A 25,696-nucleotide genomic window follows, 5' to 3' on the forward strand; every position below is an offset into this window, starting at 1 on the left:
TCTTTTTTTTGTCATTTTGTGTCTTTTTTTTAAAGTCATTTTGAGTCTTTTTTTTGTCATTTTGTGTCTTTTTTTTAAGTCATTTTGTGTCTTTTTTTGGTCATTTTGTTTCCTTTTTTGGTCATTTTGTGTCTTTTGGTCATTTTGTTTATTTTTTTGGGTGATCTGAACTGTGCGTGTGAGATTGTGTTCAGTGAGTGGGGGTCGCGGACAACATGCATGTTAAATTGGGGGTCGCGACTCAAAAAGGTTGAGAACTACCGCGTTAGACTACTCCCTCCAGTTTCAGACACCAGGCATCTCCAGGAGATACGGGCATGGTCGGCATAACAATCCTTAATCCAGCTGTTGGGGTCACTGGTGCCCACTTCAGCGCTACATTAGGATAGTCCAGGAGTGTCACCTGTGGATGGAAAGTTGTTTTTATAGTTAGCGCAAAAAAGTGAAGGAAACTGGGATTAAACTTCATAGACATAAAAGGCTTACTTTAGAGGCTCCAGACGTCTTTGGCGCTGTGAGCTGAAGTGGTTGTGTGGATGGCCAGCCAAGAATAATGGCGTAAACAGTTCTGTTTTTAGCAGTGAACCTATAATAGGAGCAGAAAGAAAGGGGGACGTCTGGGTTACCTGCTACTAACACACTGCAAAAAAGCCTACTTGTATTTTTCGGCCTAAAACAGTGATTTAAGTTGGTGAAACTTGGAAATATAAATTATTGACATTTTTGGGAAGTTTTAAAATATCATTGCATGTGCCCTGTTGTAACTCTGAGCACCTGCGACTGGAAAGGTCTCTGCAAGACCTCCAAGAACTACTGTGTAACATCTCTGCCTCAGTGCACTGCAGAAAAAGCCAACTTGTAATTTTTGGCCTAAAACAGTGATTTAAGTTGGTAAAACTTGGAAATATAAATTATTGACATTTAGGGCAATAATGTAAGTTAGCACAACAAAGGAAGCCAGTTGTCTGCTCAAAAACAAGTTGGTGAGTTGTTGTTACTTATATCTTTAAGTTGGGGTTCACAACAAGGGACAATAGTTCTGATAACTCTTATTTCTTTGTTGGGAAATTTGGTCATTAGCGAAAGCTAGCGGCTAACTGATGCTAGCGGCTAACTGATGCTAGCAGCTAACTGATGCTAGCGGCTAACTGATGCTAGCGGCCCTGCTTGTTACAGCTACAAGAGTAGCCATTAGCGTATCAATGCTAACTCAAAATTGTGGTCGCAACATTAGCTGACATTTCATAGCGGCGTTACAATCGTGCCAATTCAGCACATTGCAGAAGTTAGCAGAAGTAAGGATTAAAAGTTATTACAATGTAAAATTATAAGTTAGTAACTTACAGTTGAGTTGACAAAAATCTGAATTCAGTGTTGAGCAAACTCAAAAAACAAAACTTAAAATATTTAGTTTAATTGTCCAACTTAAAATTTTATCCAAGTTTGTTGCCTTGAAATTTTGAGTTCACCCAACTTTTCTTTTCTTGCAGTGCACCTGGTTTCGCATACAGGACAGAAAATGGAATTTTAAAAACACAAAATCAAAATCTGACCAGACAGTGACAGTACTGTTCTCCGTCTGGACCCTCCAGGGTTTGGAAGCATAGATGGCGTCCCCGTTAATCCCCAACCAGGCACCAAGTCCCCGCAGCCTCTCCTCAAACACCGGGGCGATCACGCCGTCTGCCATTGGTCCGATGTTCAGCAGGTAGTTACCTCCCATCGCCACCACAGACACCAAGTCCTGAAGGAAGAGCATGGTAGATCGACACAAACATACAATAGGCCAGCTATTCTCAACCTTGGGGTCCGGACCCCAATTGGGGTCGCGAGATGATTTCTGGGGGTCGCCAAATCATTTTGGAAGTCAGCTCTGTCTCCACTGTGTTAAAGTGTTCATGGGTTAATGTGTTTTAGTCTTTTTGGTCACTTAATGTCTTTTTTTGGTCATTTTGTGTCTTTTTTTTGTGTCTTTTTTTGATCATTTTGTGGTCAATTTGTGTCTTTTTTGGTCATTTTGTTTCCTTTTTTGGTCATTTTGTGTCTTTTTTTAGTCATTTTGTGTCTTTTTGGTCATTTTGTTTCCTTTTTTGGTCATTTTGTGTCTTTTTTTAGTCATTTTGTGTCTTTTTGGTCATTTTGTTTCTTTTTTGGGTCATTTTCTTTCCTTTTTTGGTCATTTTGTGTCTTTTTTTGTCATTTTCTTTCCTTTTTGGGTCATTTTGTGTCTTTTTTTAGTCATTTTGTGTCTTTTTGGTCATTTTGTTTCTTTTTTGTGTCATTTTCTTTCCTTTTTTGGTCATTTTGTGTCTTTTTTTGATCATTTTGTGGTCAATTTGTGTCCTTTTTGGTCATTTTGTTTCCTTTTTTTGGTCATTTTGTGTCTTTTTGGTCATTTTGTTTCTTTTTTTGGTAATTTTGTGTCTTTTTTTGGTCATTTTGTTTCTTTTTTGGGTAATTTTGTGTCTTTTTTGGTAATTTTGTGTCTTTTTGGTCATTTTGTTTACTTTTTTTGGTCATTTTGTGGGGGGTTTTTAGTCATTTTGTATCTTTTTTTAGTCATTTTGTGTCTTTTTTGGGTCATTTTGTGTCTTTTTTGGTCATTTTGTGTCTTTTTGGTCATTTTGTGTCACCTTAATGATGGACGGCAGATCCATAAGTTCACTGAGCTTCATATCTCTCCGATACCCCCAGGACCGGCTGTCCATGGACTGGCATTTCTCCCATTTGTGGTGTGGAAGTTGGCCGGGCGTGTACCTGTCAGCACAGTTATAGTAGCCTCCATGTTTGCAGTAGCAGCCCTGACCCCACCTGTCATTGGTGACCACCACATCCTGAGGAAAAACACAAGCATGGATGACTTTCTGAATGGGCCTACTGGACACAGGCCCAGGGGCTAAAGATGCTCTGATGATTTTTATTAAAATTTTTATTAATTTATTTATTTGTTTCATTTTATTTTATTTTAATTTAATTTATTTTAATGTATTTTATTTTTATTTATTTATTTATTTATTTATTATTTTATTTATTTATTTATTTATTTATTTATTTATTTTATTTATTTATTTATTTATTTATTTATTTTTCTGTCTGTTTTTGGTGTCTGTCTCGGCTGTTTGTAAGTGTTTGTATTATATGTTGAAAAATTAAAAATTAAATAAATACTTTAATAAAAAAAAAAATAAAAAAAGATGCTCTGATGATTTTTATTAAATTTTTTATTTTTATTTATTTATTTATTTATTTATTTTATTTTTTTTATTTTTCTGTCTGTTTTTGGTGTCTGTCTCGGCTGTTTGTAAGTGTTTGTATTATATAAAAAAAATAAAAAAAGATGCTCTGATGTAACAGAAATGCTCTCTCACCTTGACTGGGCTGTCATTGTAGAGCCAGGCCAAGAACTGGGTGGAGTTCCAGTAGGTATCTGGTGCTTCCCAGTCCCCATCAGACCAGATCAGATCCGGTTTGTAGGCCATCACGAGGTTTACGAGCTCTGGAAGAGTCTTCCAGGCAACAAAATGCTGAGTCTTGAATCCCAAGGCTCGATCCAACAAGAAGAGGGGATGGAACCATTCATACAGGGAGTGGTAGAGACCCAAGCGGAGCGACCTGTTGGCGGAAACACTTGAGTGAATACACAAACCTGCCCGGTCATTTTAATGTCAATCATTTCCATACATTTAAAATTGACAGAATTATATGTTTTGGACTTGTGCAAGCATCGCCACCTATCGGGTTAAGATATTTCAAAGTTTATCTGAGATTTTCCAGAAACATATTAAACCAGACCCCAATTGGGGTCGCGAGATGATTTCTGGGGGTCGCCAAATCATTTTGGAAGTCAGCTCTGTCTCCACTGTGTTAAAGTGTTCATGTGTTAATGTGTTTTAGTCTTTTTGGTCACTTAATGTCTTTTTTGGTCATTTTGTGTCTTTATTTTTTGTCTTTTTTATCATTTTGTGGTCAATTTGTGTCTTTTTTGATAATTTTGTTTCCTTTTTTTTTTAGTCATTTTGTGTCTTTTTTGGTAATTTTGTGTCTTTTTGCTCATTTTGTTTCCTTTTTGGTCATTTTGTTTCCTTTTTTGAATCATTTTGTGTTTTTTTTTGGTTATTTTGTTTCTTTTTTGGGTCATTTTGTGTCTTTTTTGGTAATTTTGTGTCCTTTTGGTCATTTTGTTTCCTTTTTTGAATCATTTTGTGTCTTTTTTTAGTCATTTTGTGTCTTTTTTGGTCATTTTGTTTCCTTTTTTTTTAGTCATTTTGTGTCTTTTTTGGTAATTTTGTGTCTTTTTGCTCATTTTGTTTCCTTTTTGCTCATTTTGTTTCCTTTTTTTAATCATTTTGTGTCTTTTTTTGGTTATTTTGTTTCTTTTTTGGGTCATTTTGTGTCTTTTTTGGTCATTTTGTGTCTTTTTTAGTCATTTTGTGTCTTTTTTGGTCATTTTGTGTCCTTTTGGTCATTTTGTTTCCTTTTTTGAATCATTTTGTGTCTTTTTTTGGTCATTTTGTTTCTACCCACCCATTATGTCTTTGCCATGCCTTTATAAATCTTATTTTGTTTGCTTATTGATATTAAAATATACTTTATTGCTCATCTATTATAAGTTAACTATAAGTTAACTATGCTTTTTGCAACTACCGGATCTAAAGCGAGAACAATGCCTTATTACTTGTTAATTAATGGTTATTACAAGGACCTTATTATAAAGCGTTACTGAAGATGCTATAGTTGAATGAATGCAGTGGAGTCACCTCTTCCTGACAGCTGCAGCCAGTTCTCCCACCAGGTCCTGGTGAGGACCCACATCCACTGAGTTCCAGTTGTGTGAAACTGCAGAAGGCCAGTTAGTGAATCCCTCATGGTGTTTGGATGTGAACACCACGTACCTGTAGATGCATGAACACACAAAAGCCCTGACACATTCCTGGGTCAAGGAACTAAGTACTCCGGTCCGACTTTTATGATATACTTTCATGGTCGACATGCACATACACTACCGGTCATAAGTTTTAGAACACCCCAATTTTTCCAGTTATTTATTGAAATTCAAGCAGTTCAAGTCAAATGAACAGCTTGAAAGGGTACAAAGGTAAGTGGTGAACTGCCAGAGGTAAATAAAAAAAGGTAAGCTTAACCAAAACTGAAAAATAATGTACATTTCAGAATTATACAAGTAGGCCTTTTTCAGGGAACAAGAAATGGGTTTAAAAGTTAAAGCAGTTCTGCAGCAATGGAGGTTGATCAAGCCCTGAAAGTTGCTAAGTTGCTACAGGTGTCCCAACTTTTCTTGATCCCTTACAACCCCCTCTGTCTGCAACCTACAAGTTGCTCCACATTTATGGGAACTTCTGCAACAGAGTTGGGAAGAACTTTCTGAAGAATATTTGATTTCCATTATAGAAAGAATGACACGAGTGTGTTCAGCTGTTCTATCTGTTAGGGTGGCTACTTCAATGAGTCAAAAGTTTATAATACATTTTCCTTTCTAAATTGATTCTATGATTTCTTTTTTTTTTAACTTCAATTGTAAATTTGTTATAAACATTAATTTCAGAGTAGACTGAGACATTAAACCGCATCATTTTCAATAAAATTCTGGAAAAGTTGGGGTGTTCTAAAACTTTTGACCAGTAGTGTACTTTATACAGGTGCATCTCAATAAATTAGAATATCATAGCAAAGTTTATGTCAGTAATGGGGTGGCTGATCGGAGAATCGGTGGTTCGATCCCCGACCATGGCACCCTACATGTTACATTTAATGAAGACCTAAAATTCAGTGTCTCAAAAAAATGTTAATATTACAAAAGACACATTTCTAAAAGTATGTTTAATGTGTAAATGTTGGCCTCTGAAAAGTATGTCCATCTATATGACTCAATACTCGGTTGGGGCTGTTTGACTTGAACTACTGGAAATGGACTTTTCCATCATACTCTAATGCAGCTATTCTCAACCTTGGGGTCGTGGTCGGGACCCCAATTGATTTCTGGGGGTCGCCAAATCATTTTGGAAGTCAGCTCTGTCTCCACTGTGTTAAAGTGTTCATGTGTTTTAGTCTTTTTGGTAATTTAATGTATTTTTTTGGTCATTTTGTTTCTTTTTTGGGTCATTTTGTGTCTTTTTGGGTCATTTTGTGTCTTTTTTTGGGTCATTTTGGGTCTTTTTTTGGTCATTTTGTGTCTTTTTTGGGTCATTTTGAGTCTTTTTTGGTCATTTTGTGTCTTTTTTTGGTCATTTTGTGTCTTTTTGGGTCATTTTGTGTCTTTTTTTGGTCATTTTGTGTCTTTTTTGGGTCATTTTGTTTATTTTTGGGGTCATTTTGTGTCTTTTTTGGTCATTTTGTGTCTTTTTTTTTGGTCATTTTGAGTCTTTTTTGGTCATTTTGTGTCTTTTTTGGTCATTTTGTGGTCATTTTGAGGATTTTTTTGGTCATTTTGTTTCTTTTTTGGGTGATCTGAACTGTGCGTGTGAGATTGTGTTCAGTGAGCGGGGGTCGGGGACAACATGCATGTTAAATTGGGCGTCGCGACTATTAATTAGTATAGTCGTATAGTATTATATTAGTATATAATACTAATTAACTATTAGTAGCCTATTTTATACAGCCTATGGTCGCGACTCAAAAAGGTTGAGAACTACTGGTCTAATGTATTGAGATGCACCTGTACATGACCCCTGCAGGTGTGTCTGTGGCTGAGCAAACACAGGCAACAAAAGAGATTTACTGCATTCAAATAACTCGTGCAAATACAGCAAGTTGGTGCATGTTGTTATGTGGCTGATGCACCAGGAGGAGATCAGGTCTTTACCTGGCTCCAGAGGCTTTGAATAGATCCGCCCAGGTATCAGGGTCGAAGAATTCTGCGCGAAACTCGGGTGCAAAATCCGCGTATTTAAAGCCCGGCGGGTAGTTTTTCTGCATGAACTGAACTTCCTCTGCGCGCTTCTCGGACCTCCACCAGTACCAGAACCACTCACTGTACTGGCCGAAGCCAGGGACCGAGAAGACCCCCCAGTGGACGAAAATCCCGATCTTCGCCTCATCGAACCACCTGGGCAGAGGTCTGGCATCCAGACTGGTCCAGTTTGCTGCGTAGCGCGCTGTGCATGCTGGTCCCAGCAGGAGAGGCGCGAGGCAGACCCAAGCTCCAAGGCATACTGGTCCCAGTTCATGTGACGTCATCCCTTTTTCTATTAAGAAGCTCTTATTAGGATCATCAGAAGGACAGGTGACTTTAACTCTTCCTGTCTGTAACATGCTGTATAGCCTACCTGTGGGAAGGGCAAACTATGGAGCCGCCCTCCGGCACAATGGGATGAACATATGAATAAAATGGCTTAAATATGAGTCTGATGTCTTTCCTTCTCAGATTTCACTCAGGACTTTTTTTTTCTCCAAATCCAATAACAAAGAAACGTTCAGAAGTGGCATGTACTTACCACATTTACTACTGTGGCACTTTACTTTGAAGGAAAGAAGCTGCCAACACTATAAAATGATACTGAATTAATTAATTATTTCATTAGATATTCTAAATAATACTGAAAAATAAATGTATCCATTCATAGACCTCAAACTGGGACCTGAACGCACTGCTTTCTTATTTTTATTTTATTAAGTAATTATAATTTTTGTTATTTTATATTGTATATAAATATAGGTTATATATATTATACATTTTTTCTTGATATGTATCCGGGTTATGAGACTTTGCTGTTCCCCTTTTCATATGAGCGGACAATTGGGGGCATTTTGTTGGACCGACATGTTTTTGTGCACATTTTCTTTTTACGTTAATGATTAAGTGGTGGCTGGCTGTCTGTTGCTTCTGTTTTGTTTTATCTGTTTGTTCACTTTTATTTTTTTTCTCTGTTTCTTGTACTGTATGTGTCTGTATATATATATATGTGCCAAAACTTTGCATAAATAAAATTTACAAACAAAAAATGTATCCATTCATTGATAAAATGTCCTTTTTAAATCAGTTTAAAAATGAATAATAAATAAATTATAAAAACATGCAAAATAAACAACATTTACATTGAACCTAAATAAATAAGGGAAAATCAAATAGAAATGATATAAATAATACAATAAATTTATACAAAGATAAATACAAAAAGAAGCTAATTAAATCATAAATATCAATTTATGTCACATGACTACTTTTTTTCTGGTAGATGTGATGGCTTTCTCTCTATTTTAAGATTTTTTTACAAACTTAACTTAACTAAAACTGAACTCATGTAATCATAATCCAATGATATAATATATAAGAGTCACATGGGACATTTTTCAACATTAAGTGCGTTTACTTTTGACACTTTCAGTGCATTTTTACTGAATGCAATTACAAACTTTTACTTCAGTAACACTTCCAATGAAGGACTCACTTGCAACAGAGTACTTTTTACGGTGTAGCATTAGTTCCACTAGAGGGAGCCACAGGGTGGTTTTAATCCTGAAGCTGCCCATCTGATGCAAATCCATGAAAAACAACAGGGAAATGTGCATTTATCACAAGATCAGCAAGTATTTACATGTAGAAAAGCACATAAAAAGACAGAGAGCGATAAAAGGAAATATGTCACCAATAACACAACACATTCATAGTGACATTTACCACAATGGTATTAAAACCACAAAGCCATTTTCATCTGTGAAATGCAATCTTTTTGGACAGAACATATAACCAGCTACTTAGTTTATCATTTGTAAAGTCTGACAGGCATGTCCTCTTTATGTGCAGCACATACAGAGAAATTTGGATTTGAGCAACAGTGCAAAGAAAAAAGGATAAATTAAATTATCATAAATTATCATTTCTGACTTAAAAACATTTTTTAAACCACTGAATCTATTTGCTGCCAGGCAAATCACAGGAACATAAAATAAACAGTCAGGGCGCTTTCACACCTGTCTGGTTTGCTCCGGACTTTAGGACTTTTCAGTTTGATCCCAACATAAATTCCAGGTGTGAAAACCAAAGGACCAAAGTTTGGTCCGACCAGAAGAGGAGGTCTCGGTCCGGACCAAACCAACTAAGGTCCGAACCTTTTGCAGTGTGAAAACAACTTTTTTTTCCATAGTCCAGACGGATTTCAGAATAAAGGCCTTCTATAAGAAGTGAGGAGCATTTATGGGTACAAGTCAGGAACCGGCCTACCTTACAGATCTCAAGGGTGCTGAGTCCAAAAAAAATGGTTCCCAAGCGAAATTTTGAGTTTTTGACCTTCTAATTTGCATATCAAATGGCCAATTGCCCATCTTGCACAGTCATTGGACCATTTCCCCTTAGTTTTTTTTCTAAGTAGGCAATCAAGATGAGGAAATTAAGTTTCTGGATCTATAGTCTAGGGTCAGAGCAAGGATATAGTGGAGGCTCAGTGTCTTTTTTATGCATATATATATATATATTATTTATGTCGGCCTTAAAAAATAACACAAATAATGCTTAATTTCACCTTAAAAGTTGGTATTTTGCATATATTTCTAAATATAGATAAAAAAGACACAGAGCCTCCACTATATCCTTGCTCTGACCCTAGACTATAGATCCATAAACTTAATCTCATAGTCTCATTGTTTCAATCAATGTATTTGTATCTTCCAAATATCCTTAAATGAGATTTTTAAATAAGCTAAAATAAAGGTTTAAAATGCTTAAATATCATCATTGCAGTTTTTAAATATGCCCCTCTGATTAAACACTGGCCCCTCCTTGGCCCCCACAGTAAAACTGGTCTAGAACCGCCACTGCTGAGGCCGGCCTAACAACGCAGCGTAACCAAAACAAAATGAGCCGCGGAAGTCCACAGGGTGATGACGTGTCCAGTAGAATTATCTTGTAAAGTCCGTTATTCCTTTTGCAGCGTGAAATCAAAACCAACAGGACCAAATGTAGACAACGGAACAGAACGCGGACCTTGGTACGGACCTTGGTTCGGACTTTCAGGTGTGAAAACGCCCTTAAAGGACACATTTTCTGGTTAAAATGAGTCAATAAATAAGGCCGTATTATATTCATAATTTAACATCAATAAGTGTGTGTGGCCACAGTAGAGTTAAGAGTAAAACAGTTAAAGCAGGGGTGTCAAACTCTGGTCCGCGGGCCAAATTTGGCCCGCAGTGTCATTTTATTTGGCCCGCGAGGCAATACCAAATTATTATATTATTATTGTACTATAAAAGCTGACCCGCCGCTATTATACGGCGCATTTACCGCTAATATTAGATTTATTATTGTTATTTTATTTTTAAATGTATTAACCTGTTGAAAAAGTTTATTTTCATATTTAAATCAGAAGGATGCAAATAGAAAAGAGGCATACGATTTTTATTTAATTTTTATTTAATAAATTAATGACATTGATGTGTTTTTTATTTGAAATTAGATTTTGCATGTCTGCACTATTTAGTTATATATTGTATGTTTATAAGCGTTGCTGGTTCCATATTTAATGTTAAAGCAAAACATGTTTGGTATATATTAAAAGGTTTATTTGTTCAATGTTGGCCCGCCATTTTATTCAAGTTTTACATTTTGGCCCATTGTGTATTTGAGTTTGACACCCCTGGGTTAAAGGAATGGTTGTCTCCTCCAGGTGCAGCAGGCTACAGGTTGACTGTGTTGCCTACGTCGGTGCAGACAGCCAGCTGCCTTTCCAGCATCTGTTTCTCCACCAAGTCCTCCACTCTGCCCACCTCCACCTCGTCTACATCGTCCATAAAACTGGACCAATCCGTGCCCCCGTCTGCACGCTCCATGGGCTCTGATTGGCCGGCGGGGTGACCGGAGGCGGAGTCATCATGAGTGGTGGTCACGCAGTTGCAGCTGTCGCAGATGCCGAAGCGCCGGAGTCCCGGTGAGACGCTGGAGCCGGTGAAGGTCCTCCTGCAGCTCTTACAGGATACGGGCCAGTAGTGTCTATGGACCTGTTCATGGTGAGAGAGACAACATACACTACTGGTCAAAAGGTTTAGAACACACCAACTTTTCCAGAATTTAATTGAAAATGATGCAGTTTAATGTCTTAGTCTACTCTGAAATTAATGCCCATTTGCAACATTTAAAATTCTTTATTGAGCATGATAGTGTTTTGAAAGTAAAAGAGATTAAAAATCACATTTTATGTTGGACTAAAGGACCAAAAAAAGACACAAAATGACAAAAAAAGACACCAAAAGACTTAAAAAAGACAAAAAAAGACACAAAATGACCCAAAAAAGACAAAAAATGACAAAAAAAGACACAAAATGACAAAAAGACACAAAATGACTAAAAAAAAGACACAAAATGACAAAAAAAGACACAAAATGACAAAAAAAGACACAACATGACCAAAAAAAGACACAAAATGACAAAAAAAGACACAAAATGACTAAAAAAAAGACACAAAATGACCAAAAAAAGACACAAAATGACAAAAAAAGACACAAAATGACAAAAAAAAGACACAAAAAGACACAAAATGATTTACAAAGACATGAAAAGAATTTAAAAAATGGACAAAATAGCCCAAGACTCCATAGAGTTAAGTTGTTAACCCATTTCTTGTTCCCTGAAAAAGGCCTACTTGTATAATTCTGAAATGTACATTATCTTTCAGTTTTGGTTAAGCTTACCTTTTTTTATTTACCTCTGGCAGTTCACCACTTACCTTTGTACCCTTTCAAGCTGTTCATTTGACTTGAACTGCTTGAATTTCAATAAAAAACTGGAAAAATTGGGGCGTTCTAAAACTTTTGACCGGTAGTGTACTTTGAAACATTTAGAACAACTTTTAGAATATTATAGGTGAAGAATAACAACATAGGAGCCAGAAAAATGACCTTATGATCTTATTACACTTCTTCCACTGCACACAAAGCAGCAACAAGCGACAAGGAAAAAAACAACTGAATTTAAAAGTGGGACTGCTAATTACTGTTTACAACTAATTGCTAGCAATTAGCTGGCTTGAACTGGTTTTGTACATACCATTTTATCTTAACTACATGCTATTAACAATACAATTTAACTACAACTAAGACAAAATAGAACAATTAATCTGTGAACTACTACAAGGGGACAGAGTATGGCTACTCTTTTTTTACACTTTTGAATTATTCTATAGAGAAATGCAATTTATTTAAAATTGTTTCAACAAGTAAACTCTGATCCTGTATGACAGCTATTCCCAACCTTGGGGTCGGGACCCCAAATGGGGTCGCGAGATGATTTCTGGGGGTCGCCAAATCATTTTGGAAGTCAGCTCTGTCTCCACTGTGTTTAAGTGTTAATGGGTTAATGTGTGTTCATCTTTTTGGTCACTTAATGTTTGTTTTTGTCATTTTGTGTCTTTTCTGGTCATTTTGTGGTCAATTTGTGTCTTTTTTGGTCATTTTGTTTCTTTTTTTTAGTCATTTTGTGTCTTTTTGGTAATTGTTTTTCTTTTTTTGGGTTATTTTGTTTCTTTTTTTTGTCATTTTTGGTATTTTTTTGGTCATTTTGTTTCTTTTCTGGTCATTTTGTGTCTTTTTTGGTCATTTGTTTACTTTTTTTGGTCATTTTGTTTCTTTTTTGGGTGATCTGAACTGTGCGTGTGAGATTGTGTTCAGTGAGTGGGGGTCGCGGACAACATGCATGTTAAATTGGGGGTCGCGACTCAAAAAGGTTGAGAACTACTGCTGTATGACAGCTGCAACCATCTGGTTGGTCATGAAATTCCTCAGAAATAACTCAAACTCTTGCAATCTGCCTGCCAATTTCTCTGCCAACAGGAGACCGAGCATTGATTACAACTGGAAAATGTAACTAACCCTCTGGGAACAGCACAATCATGGCTACAAGTGGGGTGAATTAAAAAATGTTTTTTGTGCAGTACAACATAGTTCTAATGACACAAATCATTAAAAAGAAAAAAATATGAGTTGACTTTCTTTGACTGTTTATTTTACAAAACCAAAGCATTCAAGCACTATTGGAAATGTAAAAATCCAACGATCATTTCTGTTTTTATTGCTAAATAATGAAACAGCTCACCACTAAATTGACAGTAGGCACATAGTACTTTTACACTTTCCCAACTTAACCCATTGAGGCCTAAAACGCCTGTAAAACCTCTGGGCGATTTTAAAATAAGCCCCTAAAACCTGAAGTTTTTCTGGAAATTCAACAGAAGTGTCAACGCTTCTACTAAATAATAGATTTTTCAGCCTCTGTAGCAGATAGAAATGAAATTCAAAAAGTATTTGAGAGCTTATACAAATACTACAAAACGACCTATCCGCTTTCCAGGCTTCAATGGGTTAAAGCAGGGGTGTCAAACTCTGGCCCGCGGGCCAAATTTGGCCCGCAGTGTAATTTTATTTGGCCCGCGAGCCAATATCAAATTATTATCTTATTATTGTACTATAAAAGCTGACCCGCCGGTATTATACGGCACATTTACCGCTAATACTAGATTTATTATTGTTATTTTATTTTTAAATGTATTAACCTGTTGAAAAACTTTATTTTGATATTTAAATCAGAAGGATGCAAATAGAAAAGAGGCATACGATTTTTATTTAATTTTTATTTAATAAATTAATGACATTGATGTGTTTTTTATTTGAAATTTGATTTTGCATGTCTGCACTATTTAGTTATATATTGTATGTTTATAAGCGTTGCTGGTTCCATATTTAATGTTAAAGCAAAACATGTTTGGTATATATTAAAAGGTTTATTTGTTCAATGTTTGGCCCATTGTGTATTAAAATTAAAGCAAATCTAGTGAGGTCTTACACTGAGGGCGTGGCTGCGGAGGTGCTCCTGTCTGGTGAACCTCTTCCCACACATGGGACAGGGGAAGGGTCTCTCTCCTGTGTGGCAGCGGATGTGTCTCTTCATGATTCCCTTCTGCTTGGCGGTGTACGGACAGAATGGACACTTGTGGAGTTTCACCGGCACTACCAAACTATCACCTGCAGGGGGAGACAGAGGCCAACAGCTCAATGCTACGGCACTCCATATAGAGCAGTTCTAGACTCTATTTAATGCAGCATAGTTGTAGTTTAACCCATAAGAACCCACAGTGACACAGATGTAACAAACACTTTAAATCTTCTAGAATCTCCCGTATTCAGCTTTATGCTTCACCTTAACTCATTGAATCCCTAAGGTGTGGTGTGGTGGTCATGTGACTTCTCCTTAATGTGGCTGTGACTGGAAACAGAAATGTGAAAAAGTAGCTAATTTCAAAAAGCGTATTTTTTGTTACGAGGCTAAGTTTAACAATTCTAATCTGTTAATAGGGAACTGAACAAATTAAAGTCACAATTTTGATATATGCTATGGAAATGCAAACAAAAAGGCAAATGGTTATTTGTTTTTATTTATTATTGATTTATTTATTCTAATTTTGTGTCTTTTTTAATAATTTTGTGTCTTTTTTAGTAATTGTGTCTTTTTTAGTAATTTTGTGTCTTTTTAAAATAATTTTGTGTCTTTTTTGGCCATTCTGTGTCTTTTTTTGGTAATTTTGTGTCTTTTTAAAATAATTTGGTGTCTTTTTTTTGTAATTCTGTGTCTTTTTTTGGTAATTTTGTGTCTTTTTAAAATAATTTAGTGTCTTTTTTTTTTTAAATAATTTTGTGTCTTTTTTGGTAATTCTGTGTCTTTTTTTGGTAATTTTGTGTCTTTTTAAAATAATTTTGTGTCTTTTTAAAATAATTTTGTGTCTTTTTTTGGTCATTTTGATACTGCCTCTAGCGGCCCCAGGTAATTTGAGTTTGAGACCCCTGCTTTAAGGATTACTGGGTCTGGGTTCTTATGGGTTAAGATGATTTTTTAAGTCTACAGTGACACTTCATGTCACCTGAATGAGCTTGGACTGATCTTGCAAGTTACCTGTGTCCTCTCCGAGCCAATCAGACTGGATCTCCATGATAGACGACCCCACAAACCCTAAACTTTCGTCCATCCGTCCCCCTCCTGTGCTGCTCCCTAGTCCCTGGGTGAAGCGCTGCCCCACTCGGTCCCCCAGAGGACTGGGACCTTCACCTCTGGCCAGCATCTCCATCAGCTGCCTGGCACTAAAGGACGGGCTGTATCCCAAAGGAGAGCGCTCATTGGAGGGAGAGGGAGGAAGCAGTCTGCTGTGATGAGGGTTATGGAGGGAGGACCCAGAATATGAAGCCAGGTCTTTGGTGTCGGGGGACTCCATCAGCTCCTCGTCGGGGTCGTACTCTATCTTGGGGTTCACCAACTCTGGAGTCAAAGCGGACGATGAAGAGGACGAGAGGTTAGTCTGATCCATGTGTCCCTTCTGTCCTTCACTCTCCGAAGCAAATTCCTCCCTGGAGTGATAGTCGCTGTCCATGTCCCTGCTGGTGCCTGGAGTAGTGGGGACCGGGATAGACAAGGCGCTTCTAGCAGAGTTCACAGACTCTGGACCTAAACCCGACCCTCTATCTGCCTCTGCAGCTTGTGAATGAGGCTCTGCAGCTCCTGCACCACCACTGGAGACCGCCACAGCAGGAGTGCCGCTGTCTGCAGGACCCGTCCCCCCACCCGGTCCCCTGTTCTCCTTCTCCGTGTTCCTCTCCTTCTCCTTGTTGCATATTTCCAGCGATGAGCGGATGTATCCCTTGCAGAAGTTCACCAGATCGGTCATCTGCAGGTAGCTGCCTGCTGACATCACCTCTATGACGTTGCTTCTGTTCAGAGCCAAGCGGCCAGAGTACAGGAAGTCCAGGATAATGGAGAAGGCATCAGCTGTCACGATGTCCAGCGATGCAGTGCTGTAGCGCTGGCCACTATCCTGGAAAGACATAAAGTACATGTAGTAAAGAGTTCCTACACCTTTTTCAAAATTATATTCAAGCTCATCGAGCACTTTACAGCTGTGATAAATTGCATATACATACAGTATATGATTTTTTTCACTTCTTCATCACATTAAATTAGATTGTATTGTGCTATAAAGCAGTAGTTAATCAACGTTTTTGAGTCGCGACCCCAAATTTAACATGCATTTTGTCCGCGACCCCCACTCACTGAACACAATCTCACACGCACAGTTCAGATCATCCAAAAAAGAAACAAAATGACCAAAAAAGACACAAAATGACTACTAAAAGACACAAATGACCAAAAAAAAGGAAACAAAATGACCAAAAAAGACACAAATTGACCACAAAATGATCAAAAAAAGACACTAAATGACCAGAAAAGACACAAAATGACCAGAAAAGACACAAAATGACCAAAAAACCCACAAAATGACCAAAAAAGACACAAAATGGCCAATAGACAAAAAAATTACTAAAAAAAAAAGACACAAAATCACCAAAAAAAGACACACATTGACCAAAAAAGACACAAAATCACCACAAAATGATTTAAAAAAAACACAAAATGGGCAAAAAAACAAACATGAAATGACCAAAAAGACTAAAACACATTAACACATGAACACCCCAATTGGGATCGGGACCCCAAGGTTGAGAATAGCTGCTATAAACAACCAAAATTATGTTTTGTGACAGCATTCTGACAATTAAAACATTGTGTATTTGTAAACAGTGTCCAAATTACCTTAGGCTGTTTCACGCACTTTATTCGAGAGGCAAACACATTAAAATTCAAGTGTTTTCAGGAATTCCAGCACCCATAGGAACCCTATCAGACCTCCACTATCCATCCAGGAAGTCTTTTACTTTTTACATTCTTCTTTACTGTTTTCATAGAAAGTGATCTGCAATTGTGTTACATCTTAAGGCAGCTGTTCTCAACCTTGGGGTCGGGACCCCAGTTGGGGTCGCGAGATGATTTCTGGGGGTCGCCAAATCATTTTGGAAGTCAGCTCTGTCTCCACTGTGTTAAAGTGTTTTAGTCTTTTTGGTCACTTAATGTCTTTTTTTGGTCATTGTGGGCTTTTCTTGTCATTTTGTGGGGGTTTTTGGTCATTTTGTGTCTTCTTTGGTCATTTTGTGTCTTTTTTTAATCATTTTGTGGTCAATTTGTGTCTTTTTTGGTCATTTTGTTCCCTTTTTTTGGACATTTTGTGTTTTTTTTTGTCATGTGTCTTTTTTGGTAATTTTGTTTCTTTTTTAAGTCATTTTGTGTCTTTTTTGGTCATTTTGTGTCTTTTTTGGTCATTTTGTTTCCTTTTTTTGGACATTTTGTGTTTTTTTAGTCATGTTGTGTCTTTTTTGGGTCATTTTGTGTCTTTTTTGGTCATTTTGTGTCTTTTTTGGTCAATTTGTGTCTTTTTTTGGTCATTTTGTTTCCTTTTTCTGGTCATTTTGTGTCTTTTTTGGTCATTTTGTGGTCAATTCGTGTCTTTTTAGGTCATTTTGTTTCTTTTTTTGGTCATTTTGTTTCTTTTTTGGGTGATCTGAACTGTGCGTATGAGATTCTGTTCAGTGAACGGGGGTCATGGACAACATGCATGTTAAATTGGGGGTCCCGACTCAAAAAGGTTGAGAACTACTGTCTTAAGGCATTACAGTAGTCATTGATTACAAGAATGAATGGACAAATCATTATATTTCCAAGAAGTCATGTCCAACACTTGGCTCTAGCTCTACTATAAAAAAAATGATTTGGGAAGCAATGATATACCTGCAGATAGTGGACCAGAAGCGCCCGGAAATAGCCGCTCCCAGCAAACAACACATTACGATGGGCCTTGAACACACGGCCTTCCACAAGGATGCTGCAGTCACAGAAGAAGTCCCGCTTACGCTGCTCATTGAGCTCAAACAGCAGTTTGGGCAGGTAGCAAGGCACTTCCATGTCTACACCTCAGTGAGCCCTGCCAAGGAGAGAAAATCATTTAAAGGTGTGTCAGTTTAAACAGCAAATGTTGATCTTTTATGGTTCTGTGATGTCAAATATTTTGTTTAAATTCAACTAACGTCCTAGGATCTTGTGTAACTTCTTGTTGCACACTTGGACACAAAAAGGGATTTCCAGGCGTGCATAAGTTCAAAAAATAAAGTTTACTTGGGTTCGGTTTCCTCTGCACGTATACACAAGCACATTAGCATTATGCTGCTCACTGTTTACATTTTCATCTCACATGCACGGTCTTCTGGACTCTTCTCATGGACCCCTGTGCTGCCCACGGTGCCTGTATAAACTTCATTTATAGACACCCTAACTTTACCTGATCAAAACTGGCTTCTAATGTGAAAGGACATAGTGCATGAGTTAATTAAATTAAATATTACAAAAATAAAATCAGGAACAAATGAATTAAATTCAGAGAATAAAATAGTACATTAACATTATAATGGGGGGTGTACTCTTTTAACTGTTCATTAACATGACCCATAATACTATGGGTACCACATTCTTCTTTAGGAGACAACTTCTCCACTTTGTTAGAGTATGCACATGTTATTCTCATAGTGTTAGGGCATAATAATTTAAAGGTAAAGGAAGAAATCTTTAACGTTATCTTGAGCTATTACCTATCAGGTAAATAATTCAAAGGTGTGTCAGTTTAAACAGCAAATGTTGATCTTTTTTGGTTCTGTGATGTCAAATATTTCATTTAAATTCAACTATGTCCTAAGATCTTGTGTAACTTCTTCTTAAGGAGACAACTTCTCCACTTGAGAAGCACTGGAATTCTACTCCTTAATACATGCTCCTTCTTTAGACACTTTATTTGTATTTTTACATTACATTTTATTGTATTTTTATATTTTATTGCTTGAAGTATGCCTAGGTTGTTCTTTTTATTTAATTATTTAATTGTGTTGTTATTGTCTCTGTGTGTAATGCTGCTGCTACACTGTAATTTCCCAGCTTGGGATAAATAAAGTACATGTATCTATCTATCTATCTATCTTTGTTAGAATATGCACATGTTATTATCACAGTGTTAGGGCATAATAATCTAAAGGTAAAGGAAGAAATCTTTGACGTTATCTTGAGCTATTACTCATTAGGTTTATTCACCATTTTAATAAGTATATAATAAGGTTTTCTGACATACACTTAAAGCCTCCGAGGCTTTAACAACCAAACCAAGAAGACACACGTCAGAAAGCAAACAGTGACGCTAACAGTGAAGCTAACTTATGCTGCTAGCTCCGAGAAGCTACTGGTGATATTTTATAAAGCTAAACGGCAGAATAACAACACATACATCTCTTAACGGAGCGCGTTGATACACAGCGAGATAAAAATAATAATAATAATCCGCTCTCACCTGTGTAGAGACGCGACAGAACGTGGGGAAACTTTTATCACAACATTAAGACGAGATTAGCAGGGTTCATTGTCCCGTGTCCCACACAACGACTTCCGCTTTCGTCATAATGTGACGTTTCTTCCTTCGTCCAATCGGCAGCCGTCGAAGGCGGAGCCGCTACAGCTGAGCGATCAATCAAAGATCAGTCTGTTTAATGCAGTAGTTCTCAACCTTTTTGGGTCGCGACCCCCAATTTAACATGCATGTTGTCCGCGATCACCCAAAAAAGAAACAAAATGACCAAAAAAGACACAAAAAAGACAAAAAAATGACCAAAAAAGACACAAAAAGAAACAAAATTACCAAAAAGACACAAAATGACTAAAAAAAGACACAAAAGGACTAAAAAAAGACACAAAATGACTAAAAAAGGAAACAAATTCACCAAAAAAGACACAAATTGACCACAAAATGACCAAAAAGACACAAAAGGACTAAAAAAAGACACAAAATGACTAAAAAAGGAAACAAATTGACCAAAAAAGACACAAAAAGAAACAAAATTACCAAAAAGACGCAAAATGACTAAAGAAAGACACAAAAGGAAAAAAAAAAGACACAAAATGACTAAAAAAGGAAACAAATTGACCAAAAAAGACACAAATTGACCACAAAATGATCAAAAAAAGACACAAAATGACCAAAAAAAGACACAAAATAACCAAAAAAAACACAAAATGACTTTAAAAAAACCCACAAAATGACCAAAAAAAGACATTAAGTGACCAAAAAGACTAAAACACATGAACACTTTAACACAGTGGAGACAGAGCTGACTTCCAAAATGATTTGGCGACCCCCAGAAATCATCTCGCGACCCCAATTGGGGTCCCGAGGATAAAGGAGAATAAAGGCAACAATTTTGTAATCATCAGACAACAGGGGCAGCTTTTTTTATTTAAGTGAATGCGTTTCACTCCATGTAATCCCTTTTAATTATGGCAATTCTGTGCTTTAGACAATAAACCACTCCTACACTCTTACTTCTATGAACTTTGGCTCATGTCTGGTTTTATTTTTATAGCAAAAACGTATTGATAGTGATGATGACAATGATGATGATGGTGATGATGTTGTGCAGAAGAACCTCAAAGCGTCTCCCTCCTTCTCGTACCGCGTCCAGCATGCGGCTGCTGCGCCACAGGCGGCCCGCGCCTGCCCACATTGTCTGCTCAAGAATACTTGTTTATTTGCTTTCCATTTCGGAGAGAAAATAATTCCCTTTTTTTTTATTTTCGGACATGGCGAGAGTAAACAAGTAGTTCCTTTCGGCGCTGCGCCACACCCTCCCAGCACAATCCACAGCTCTTAGAAGTGTTTTTTTACACTGATGGGTGCCGACCAAGCGACTCATTTGTTTCAGATATTTTCCCATGGCAAACAGGGAGAACACAAAGGCTTCGTGGTGGCCTGGGGAAACCACAGGGTAGGCGTACATGAGCCTCCATACTCACCCTCTTTTGAAAATGAAATTTATAGCACCTCATAAAAGTTCTATTCACGCTTATAAGCCCTAAATATAAACTGGTATAAAGCAGCAGGGTTTGGCTCGGCCCTTGTAAACTTGACCTGATGGAGCGTAGTGTCCGGCTGCAGGCGGGCCGTGCGGCGGTTGACCCGGCCGCCCGGCCTCAACGCCAGTCTCCCCCGGACTACGTAGAGCTGAAACGGGTTGAACTCTGAGGTCGCGCTGGTTGCTGACCTTCTTCTTGTTCTGACTCAGGGAAACACAAGCTCTTTGTTTTGGTCATTTGTTGACATATGGGCAGGAAACTCCCTCTCCACAGACTTTTTTCACACTTGAGTTTCTGCAATACTGCCCTATCTGTGTGGCAGTTTAATGCCGGTTTACGCCCATCAACCCTTTCGGAACAAATAATATTCATGATTTATGATCGGGTTTGGGCCTGTGATTATGATGGCGCATGATTTACAGATTGAAAGCTCAGTCGAAAAAGTAAATAGATGCACTGATGGCTGTTATGTAAAGCTTCCAGCATCCAGATTTGGGACCTCACTCATTGTGTGTGTTAGCCACTGGGAGACCCACGGCTGGCACCGAGGGCTCCAGCAGCACCCCTCTGGGTCCCTGCGGTCTGCGCCTCAGCACATAACAGCCACTTAGGCCGGCATTTTCCCAGGCTGAGACAACACACCACGGTGGCAGCGCGAGCCACAGAGAGGGCCTGATTAAAGAGTAGGGACAATGGAGGGAGAGAGACCGTGGTGGCGTTTTCCATCTCCGCCGCTGTCTCCTGGGGGGACCAAGTATGTGCCGTGAAACGTTTGAATTATCCCAGAATCTCTGGAATTCAGACAGAGGCACCGCGGAGAGGACCCTCGACCGGGGATCAAAGAGCTCTGAGAGGAGTGCGGTGGACTGGTGGTGAAGTCGAGTACATAGGGGAGTATGAGTGAGTGTGTGTGTGTGTGTGTGTGTGTGTGTGTGTGTGTGTGCACGCTTGTGTGTTCTGACTTGAAAAGATAGAGACGATGTTTGAATTTGAATCATATTTTCTTTTATGGCTACATGTCTTAAGATGTTTTTTAAAAAAAAAGTCATGTTTGACTTCTGAGGAGGCAGTGATCATTGAGCAATGAAATACAGGCATGTGGTGTGTGTGTGTGTGTGTGTGTGTGTGTGTGTGTGTGTGTGTGTGTGTGTGTGTGTGTTTGTCTTCATATAGTTGAGGACCAACCCATGGCGGAATACCAACATTGTGAGGACATTTGTAGTTGTGAGGACATTTTTTCCAGTCCTCACAAAGAAAATGCTAGGATAGCCTCTAAAGGCCTTAATTAATCATCTGTATGAATTTCAGGGAAGGTCCTAACAGAGATGGTAAACCCTGAAATGTGTGTGTTGGGCTAGGGGAAGTGGTGGTCCTCACAACTACACAAAGACATGTGTGTGTGTGTGTGTGTGTGTGTGTGTGTGTGTGTGTGTGTGTGTGTGTGTGTGCTGTCCTTTTATCCCTCATGAGATCAGATAATGCAATCATAGCCAATCATTGGGAGTCTAATAGAGTGGGCGCCCCTCTTTAGTTTGGAGACGCCACTCTCCTCTGTGGTGGCAGAGAGGAGGAAGAGGAAGAGAAGAGAAAGAAAGAAAGAAGGGAAACCTCTTCCCTCCTTCTCCTTCTGTCTATCTCTCTCTGTAATTATCACTTAATGTTCTTCGGTGATCTGGAGACGTCTGTCTCTCGCTTTAGCTCTCTTTCTTCCCTCGCCGAAGAGGAAATGTATCACAGTCTGAAATAAATCTGCCAGCCTTTTTATTATTGTATATTTAGCACCAGAACAGAGTAGTAAATGGAGCCGGCCCAGACCACAAGCTTCCGGCAGCGCAGAGCCTCAGCGCTGCACGGCTGGCTGTCTGTGCCACAGCTCAGTCCAAACATCAAAGCCTCCTGCACTATATACAGTTAGTCAGTCGTCCTCAAGCAAGTTTTCATGTCTGAGAAAGACAGCGTGTGTTTGTGCATGTGCCACATGCACGGTATAGAATTAGTTCACTGCACAAGTATGCCTTCAGCAAGGCAGTTCTGCATTAACATCTGTTGATTGTGCTTTTGTCAATGTGTGTAAGAGCTGTCATGGCTGTCTCTGCACTGTAAGTTAGGCTTTGTAATGGCATTGTCTTGTGTTTCTTTGATGTAAAAAAAACGACAGCGTTTGCATTTACATCTGCACCCATCAAGCTCAAATCTGCATCACATATGAACTGATATATTTGTGATTCCCAAACACTCAAATTATCTGGGGGCCGCTGGAGGCAGTATCAAAATGACAAAAATTACTAAAAAAAAAAAAAGACACAAAATGATCAAAAAGAGACACAAAATGACAAAAAAAAGAGACAAAATGAAAAAAAAATGACAAAAAAAGAGACAAAATGACAAAAAAAGACACAAAATGACAAAAAAAAGACACAAAAAGACACAAAATGACCAAAAAAAGACACAAAATGACTAAAAAAAGACACAAAATTACAAAAAAAACCCCACAAAATTACAAAGAAAGACACACAATTACCAAAAAAGACACAAGATGACAAAAAAAGACACAAAAAGACACAAAATGACTAAAAAAAGACACAAAATGACAGAAAAAACTAGATTACTTTAAAAAGACACAAAATTACTAAAAAAAAAGACACAAAATTACTGAAAAAAACACTAAATTACTTAAAAAAGACACAAAATGAGAAGACAGAATAACCCAAAAAACCCCACAGAAGACATAAAATGACAAAAAAAGACACAACAACAGACACAAAATGACACAAAAAGACACAAATGACCAAAAAAGACACAAAATGACTTACAAAGACACGAAAATGATTCAAAAATGCACAAAATAGCCCAAGACTCCATAGAGTTAATGAGTTAAGGTGAAGCATAAAGCTGAATATGGGAGATTCTAGAAAATGTAAAGTGTTTGTTACACGGGTGTCACCATAGGTTCTTATGGGTTAAAGTCATACATAAATGTCTTTTGCAATTCCAAGTGGTTGTAACACGGATGCAAACTTGACCAAGGTTACCTAAACATTTTTTAGTTGGTACATCAACAACAGGAAAACTCATCTCATTTTGTAAACTGAACCCAAACTGTGTCGAGTTTTAAACTGAAACTGAGAGAAGCAGTGTTTCGTCATAATCTTATGCTGCAATAGTCTTCTATGAAAATATGAAATCATGTTAAGTTGAACTCAAGTATGTTAATACATCTGCATTGAACATCATGGTACAATTTATGCTTACCTCGTATACTCTTCTATAATCATGTAACTCTTTTTATAATCATGTCTTGTACTACTTAATATATATTATAATCATGTTAATATACATTATAATCATGTTAGGATGAATAACTTCATGTAATTATCTGTGTAAATGCTGTAATTGTGTAATAATTGTTTGATTTAATGTGGACCCCACACTGCAAAAAAGCCAACTTGTATTTTTTGGCCTAAAACAGTGATTTCAGTTGGTAAAACTTGGAAATATAAGTTATTGACATTTAGGGCAATAATGTAAGTTAGCACAACAAAGGAAGCCAGTTGTCTGCTCAAAAACAAGTTGGTGAGTTGTTGTTACTTATATCTTTAAGTTGGGGTTCACAACAAGGGACAATAGTTCTGATAACTCTTATTTCTTTGTTGTGAAATGCGGGAAATCGGTGAAATTCGGTCATTAGCAAAAGCTAGCGGCTAACTGATGCTAGCGGCTAACTGATGCTAGCGGCTAACTGATGCAAGCGGCGCTGCTTGTTACAGCTACAAGTTAGCATTGATACGCTAATGGCTATTAGCGTATCAATGGTAACTCAAAATTGTGGTCGCAACATTAGCTGACATTTCATAGCAGCGTTACAATCGTGCCAATTTAGCACATTGCAGAAGTTAGCAGAAGTAAGGATTAAAAGTTATTACAATGTAAAATTATAAATTGAGTTGACGTTAATCTGAATTCAGAGTTGAGCAAACTCAAAAACAAAACTTAAAATATTTAGTTTAATTGTCCAACTTAAAATTTTATCGAAGTTTGTTGCCTTGAAATTTTGAGTTCACCCAATTTTTCTTTTTTTGCAGTGCAGGAAGAATAGTCTTCATCTCTATGAAGACTAATGGGGATCCAAAGGATACAATAAACAAAAAACTCAACTACTTTGGTTTAAAAGATGTATCCACATATGCTAAAGTGACAGTTCGCATCAAAGTCAAAAGTATTTTGTTACTTACCTGTGCTATTTATCAATATTTATCAAAGTGTTATATGTATAATCTATGATGAAAGATATATCTGCCTTCTCTCAAATACAATGGAACTACGGGGCACCGTCTTGCATCAGAAAAACTCAACAGCTGTCATGAGCACCAGCACCTCATCCATGAATAGATGCATGCTGCATTCTGCACGGTGATACATTTTGGGGCTGTAGTTTGGCTGAAAGGAAATAGTTCCTGAATTCTGGAAAGAGACATTGCTGTTAAACATATTTGAGCACCAAAGTGCATAGTGCAAAGAGAATGCAGGTATATCTATATAAAAGTTGGTTTTAGCCAGCAATATAAATTCAGATATTAATGTAAAACCACTTTTCTTAATGTATTTTGTAAATTAAATTGATATATTATATACCTGTCTTGGAGAAAGAGGGCCAATTCTCTCCATCAGATGAATGAGGTGATGATCGTTTTACCTTTTCACTTTTTTTTCACCATTACCAGCCATAACTACAAAATAAAACACTGAAAAAAATAGAATTCACCATGTTTCCTTTTAACTAGCTAATGTAATGCTCCTTGCCAGACTTTGGCTGAAAAAATGTAAACAGACTGTTACATCTACATGCTGTAAATCGTTCTGTCTAATTACACGGGAGTTGTACAGCTGACAGGCATTAAGAATTACTATACAGAAATAACCAATCTTCTCGCTGATAGT

The 25,696-nt window shown here is 37.6% G+C and overlaps 2 protein-coding genes across 2 annotated transcripts; both read right to left on the reverse strand.

Moving 5' to 3' along the window:
• Positions 1 to 265: 265 nt before the first annotated feature.
• On the reverse strand, positions 266 to 7,191 carry LOC131985193 (tissue alpha-L-fucosidase-like). Its single transcript, XM_059350258.1, has 7 exons — positions 6,818 to 7,191; positions 4,758 to 4,892; positions 3,369 to 3,612; positions 2,634 to 2,834; positions 1,554 to 1,744; positions 487 to 586; positions 266 to 403 (listed from the first exon to the last, which is right to left on the reverse strand). Exons 1-7 carry the CDS (start codon positions 7,189 to 7,191, stop codon positions 266 to 268), a joined length of 1,383 nt encoding a protein of 460 aa, XP_059206241.1.
• A 1,168-nt stretch (positions 7,192 to 8,359) lies between these two features.
• Positions 8,360 to 19,304, reverse strand: zbtb8b (zinc finger and BTB domain containing 8B). Its single transcript, XM_059350175.1, has 5 exons — positions 19,203 to 19,304; positions 17,603 to 17,795; positions 14,885 to 15,797; positions 13,781 to 13,959; positions 8,360 to 10,944 (listed from the first exon to the last, which is right to left on the reverse strand). The coding sequence occupies exons 2-5, from the start codon at positions 17,774 to 17,776 to the stop codon at positions 10,624 to 10,626; spliced, it is 1,587 nt and encodes a 528-aa protein (XP_059206158.1). The 5' UTR covers positions 17,777 to 17,795; positions 19,203 to 19,304; the 3' UTR covers positions 8,360 to 10,623.
• Between the last annotated feature and the right edge of the window lie 6,392 nt (positions 19,305 to 25,696).

The sequence above is a fragment of the Centropristis striata genome, chromosome 14 (assembly GCF_030273125.1).
Source record: "Centropristis striata isolate RG_2023a ecotype Rhode Island chromosome 14, C.striata_1.0, whole genome shotgun sequence".
NCBI lineage: Eukaryota > Metazoa > Chordata > Actinopteri > Perciformes > Serranidae > Centropristis > Centropristis striata.

Excerpts from the sequence above, each read along its gene's own strand:
- LOC131985193 (XM_059350258.1), bottom strand. The coding sequence starts at position 7,191 with ATGACGTCACATGAACTGGGACCAGTATGCCTTGGAGCTTGGGTCTGC. Across the intron at positions 4,893-6,817 it reads TTCAAAGCCTCTGGAGCCAG|GTACGTGGTGTTCACATCCA; the intron begins GTAAAGACCTGA and ends ATGCATCTACAG. Across the intron at positions 587-1,553 it reads AACAGTACTGTCACTGTCTG|GTTCACTGCTAAAAACAGAA; the intron begins GTCAGATTTTGA and ends CTCCTATTATAG.
- zbtb8b (XM_059350175.1), bottom strand. The coding sequence starts at position 17,776 with ATGGAAGTGCCTTGCTACCTGCCCAAACTGCTGTTTGAGCTCAATGAG. Across the intron at positions 13,960-14,884 it reads TTGGCTCGGAGAGGACACAG|GTGATAGTTTGGTAGTGCCG; the intron begins GTAACTTGCAAG and ends CTCCCCCTGCAG. Across the intron at positions 10,945-13,780 it reads TCCGCAGCCACGCCCTCAGT|GTCCATAGACACTACTGGCC; the intron begins GTAAGACCTCAC and ends CACCATGAACAG.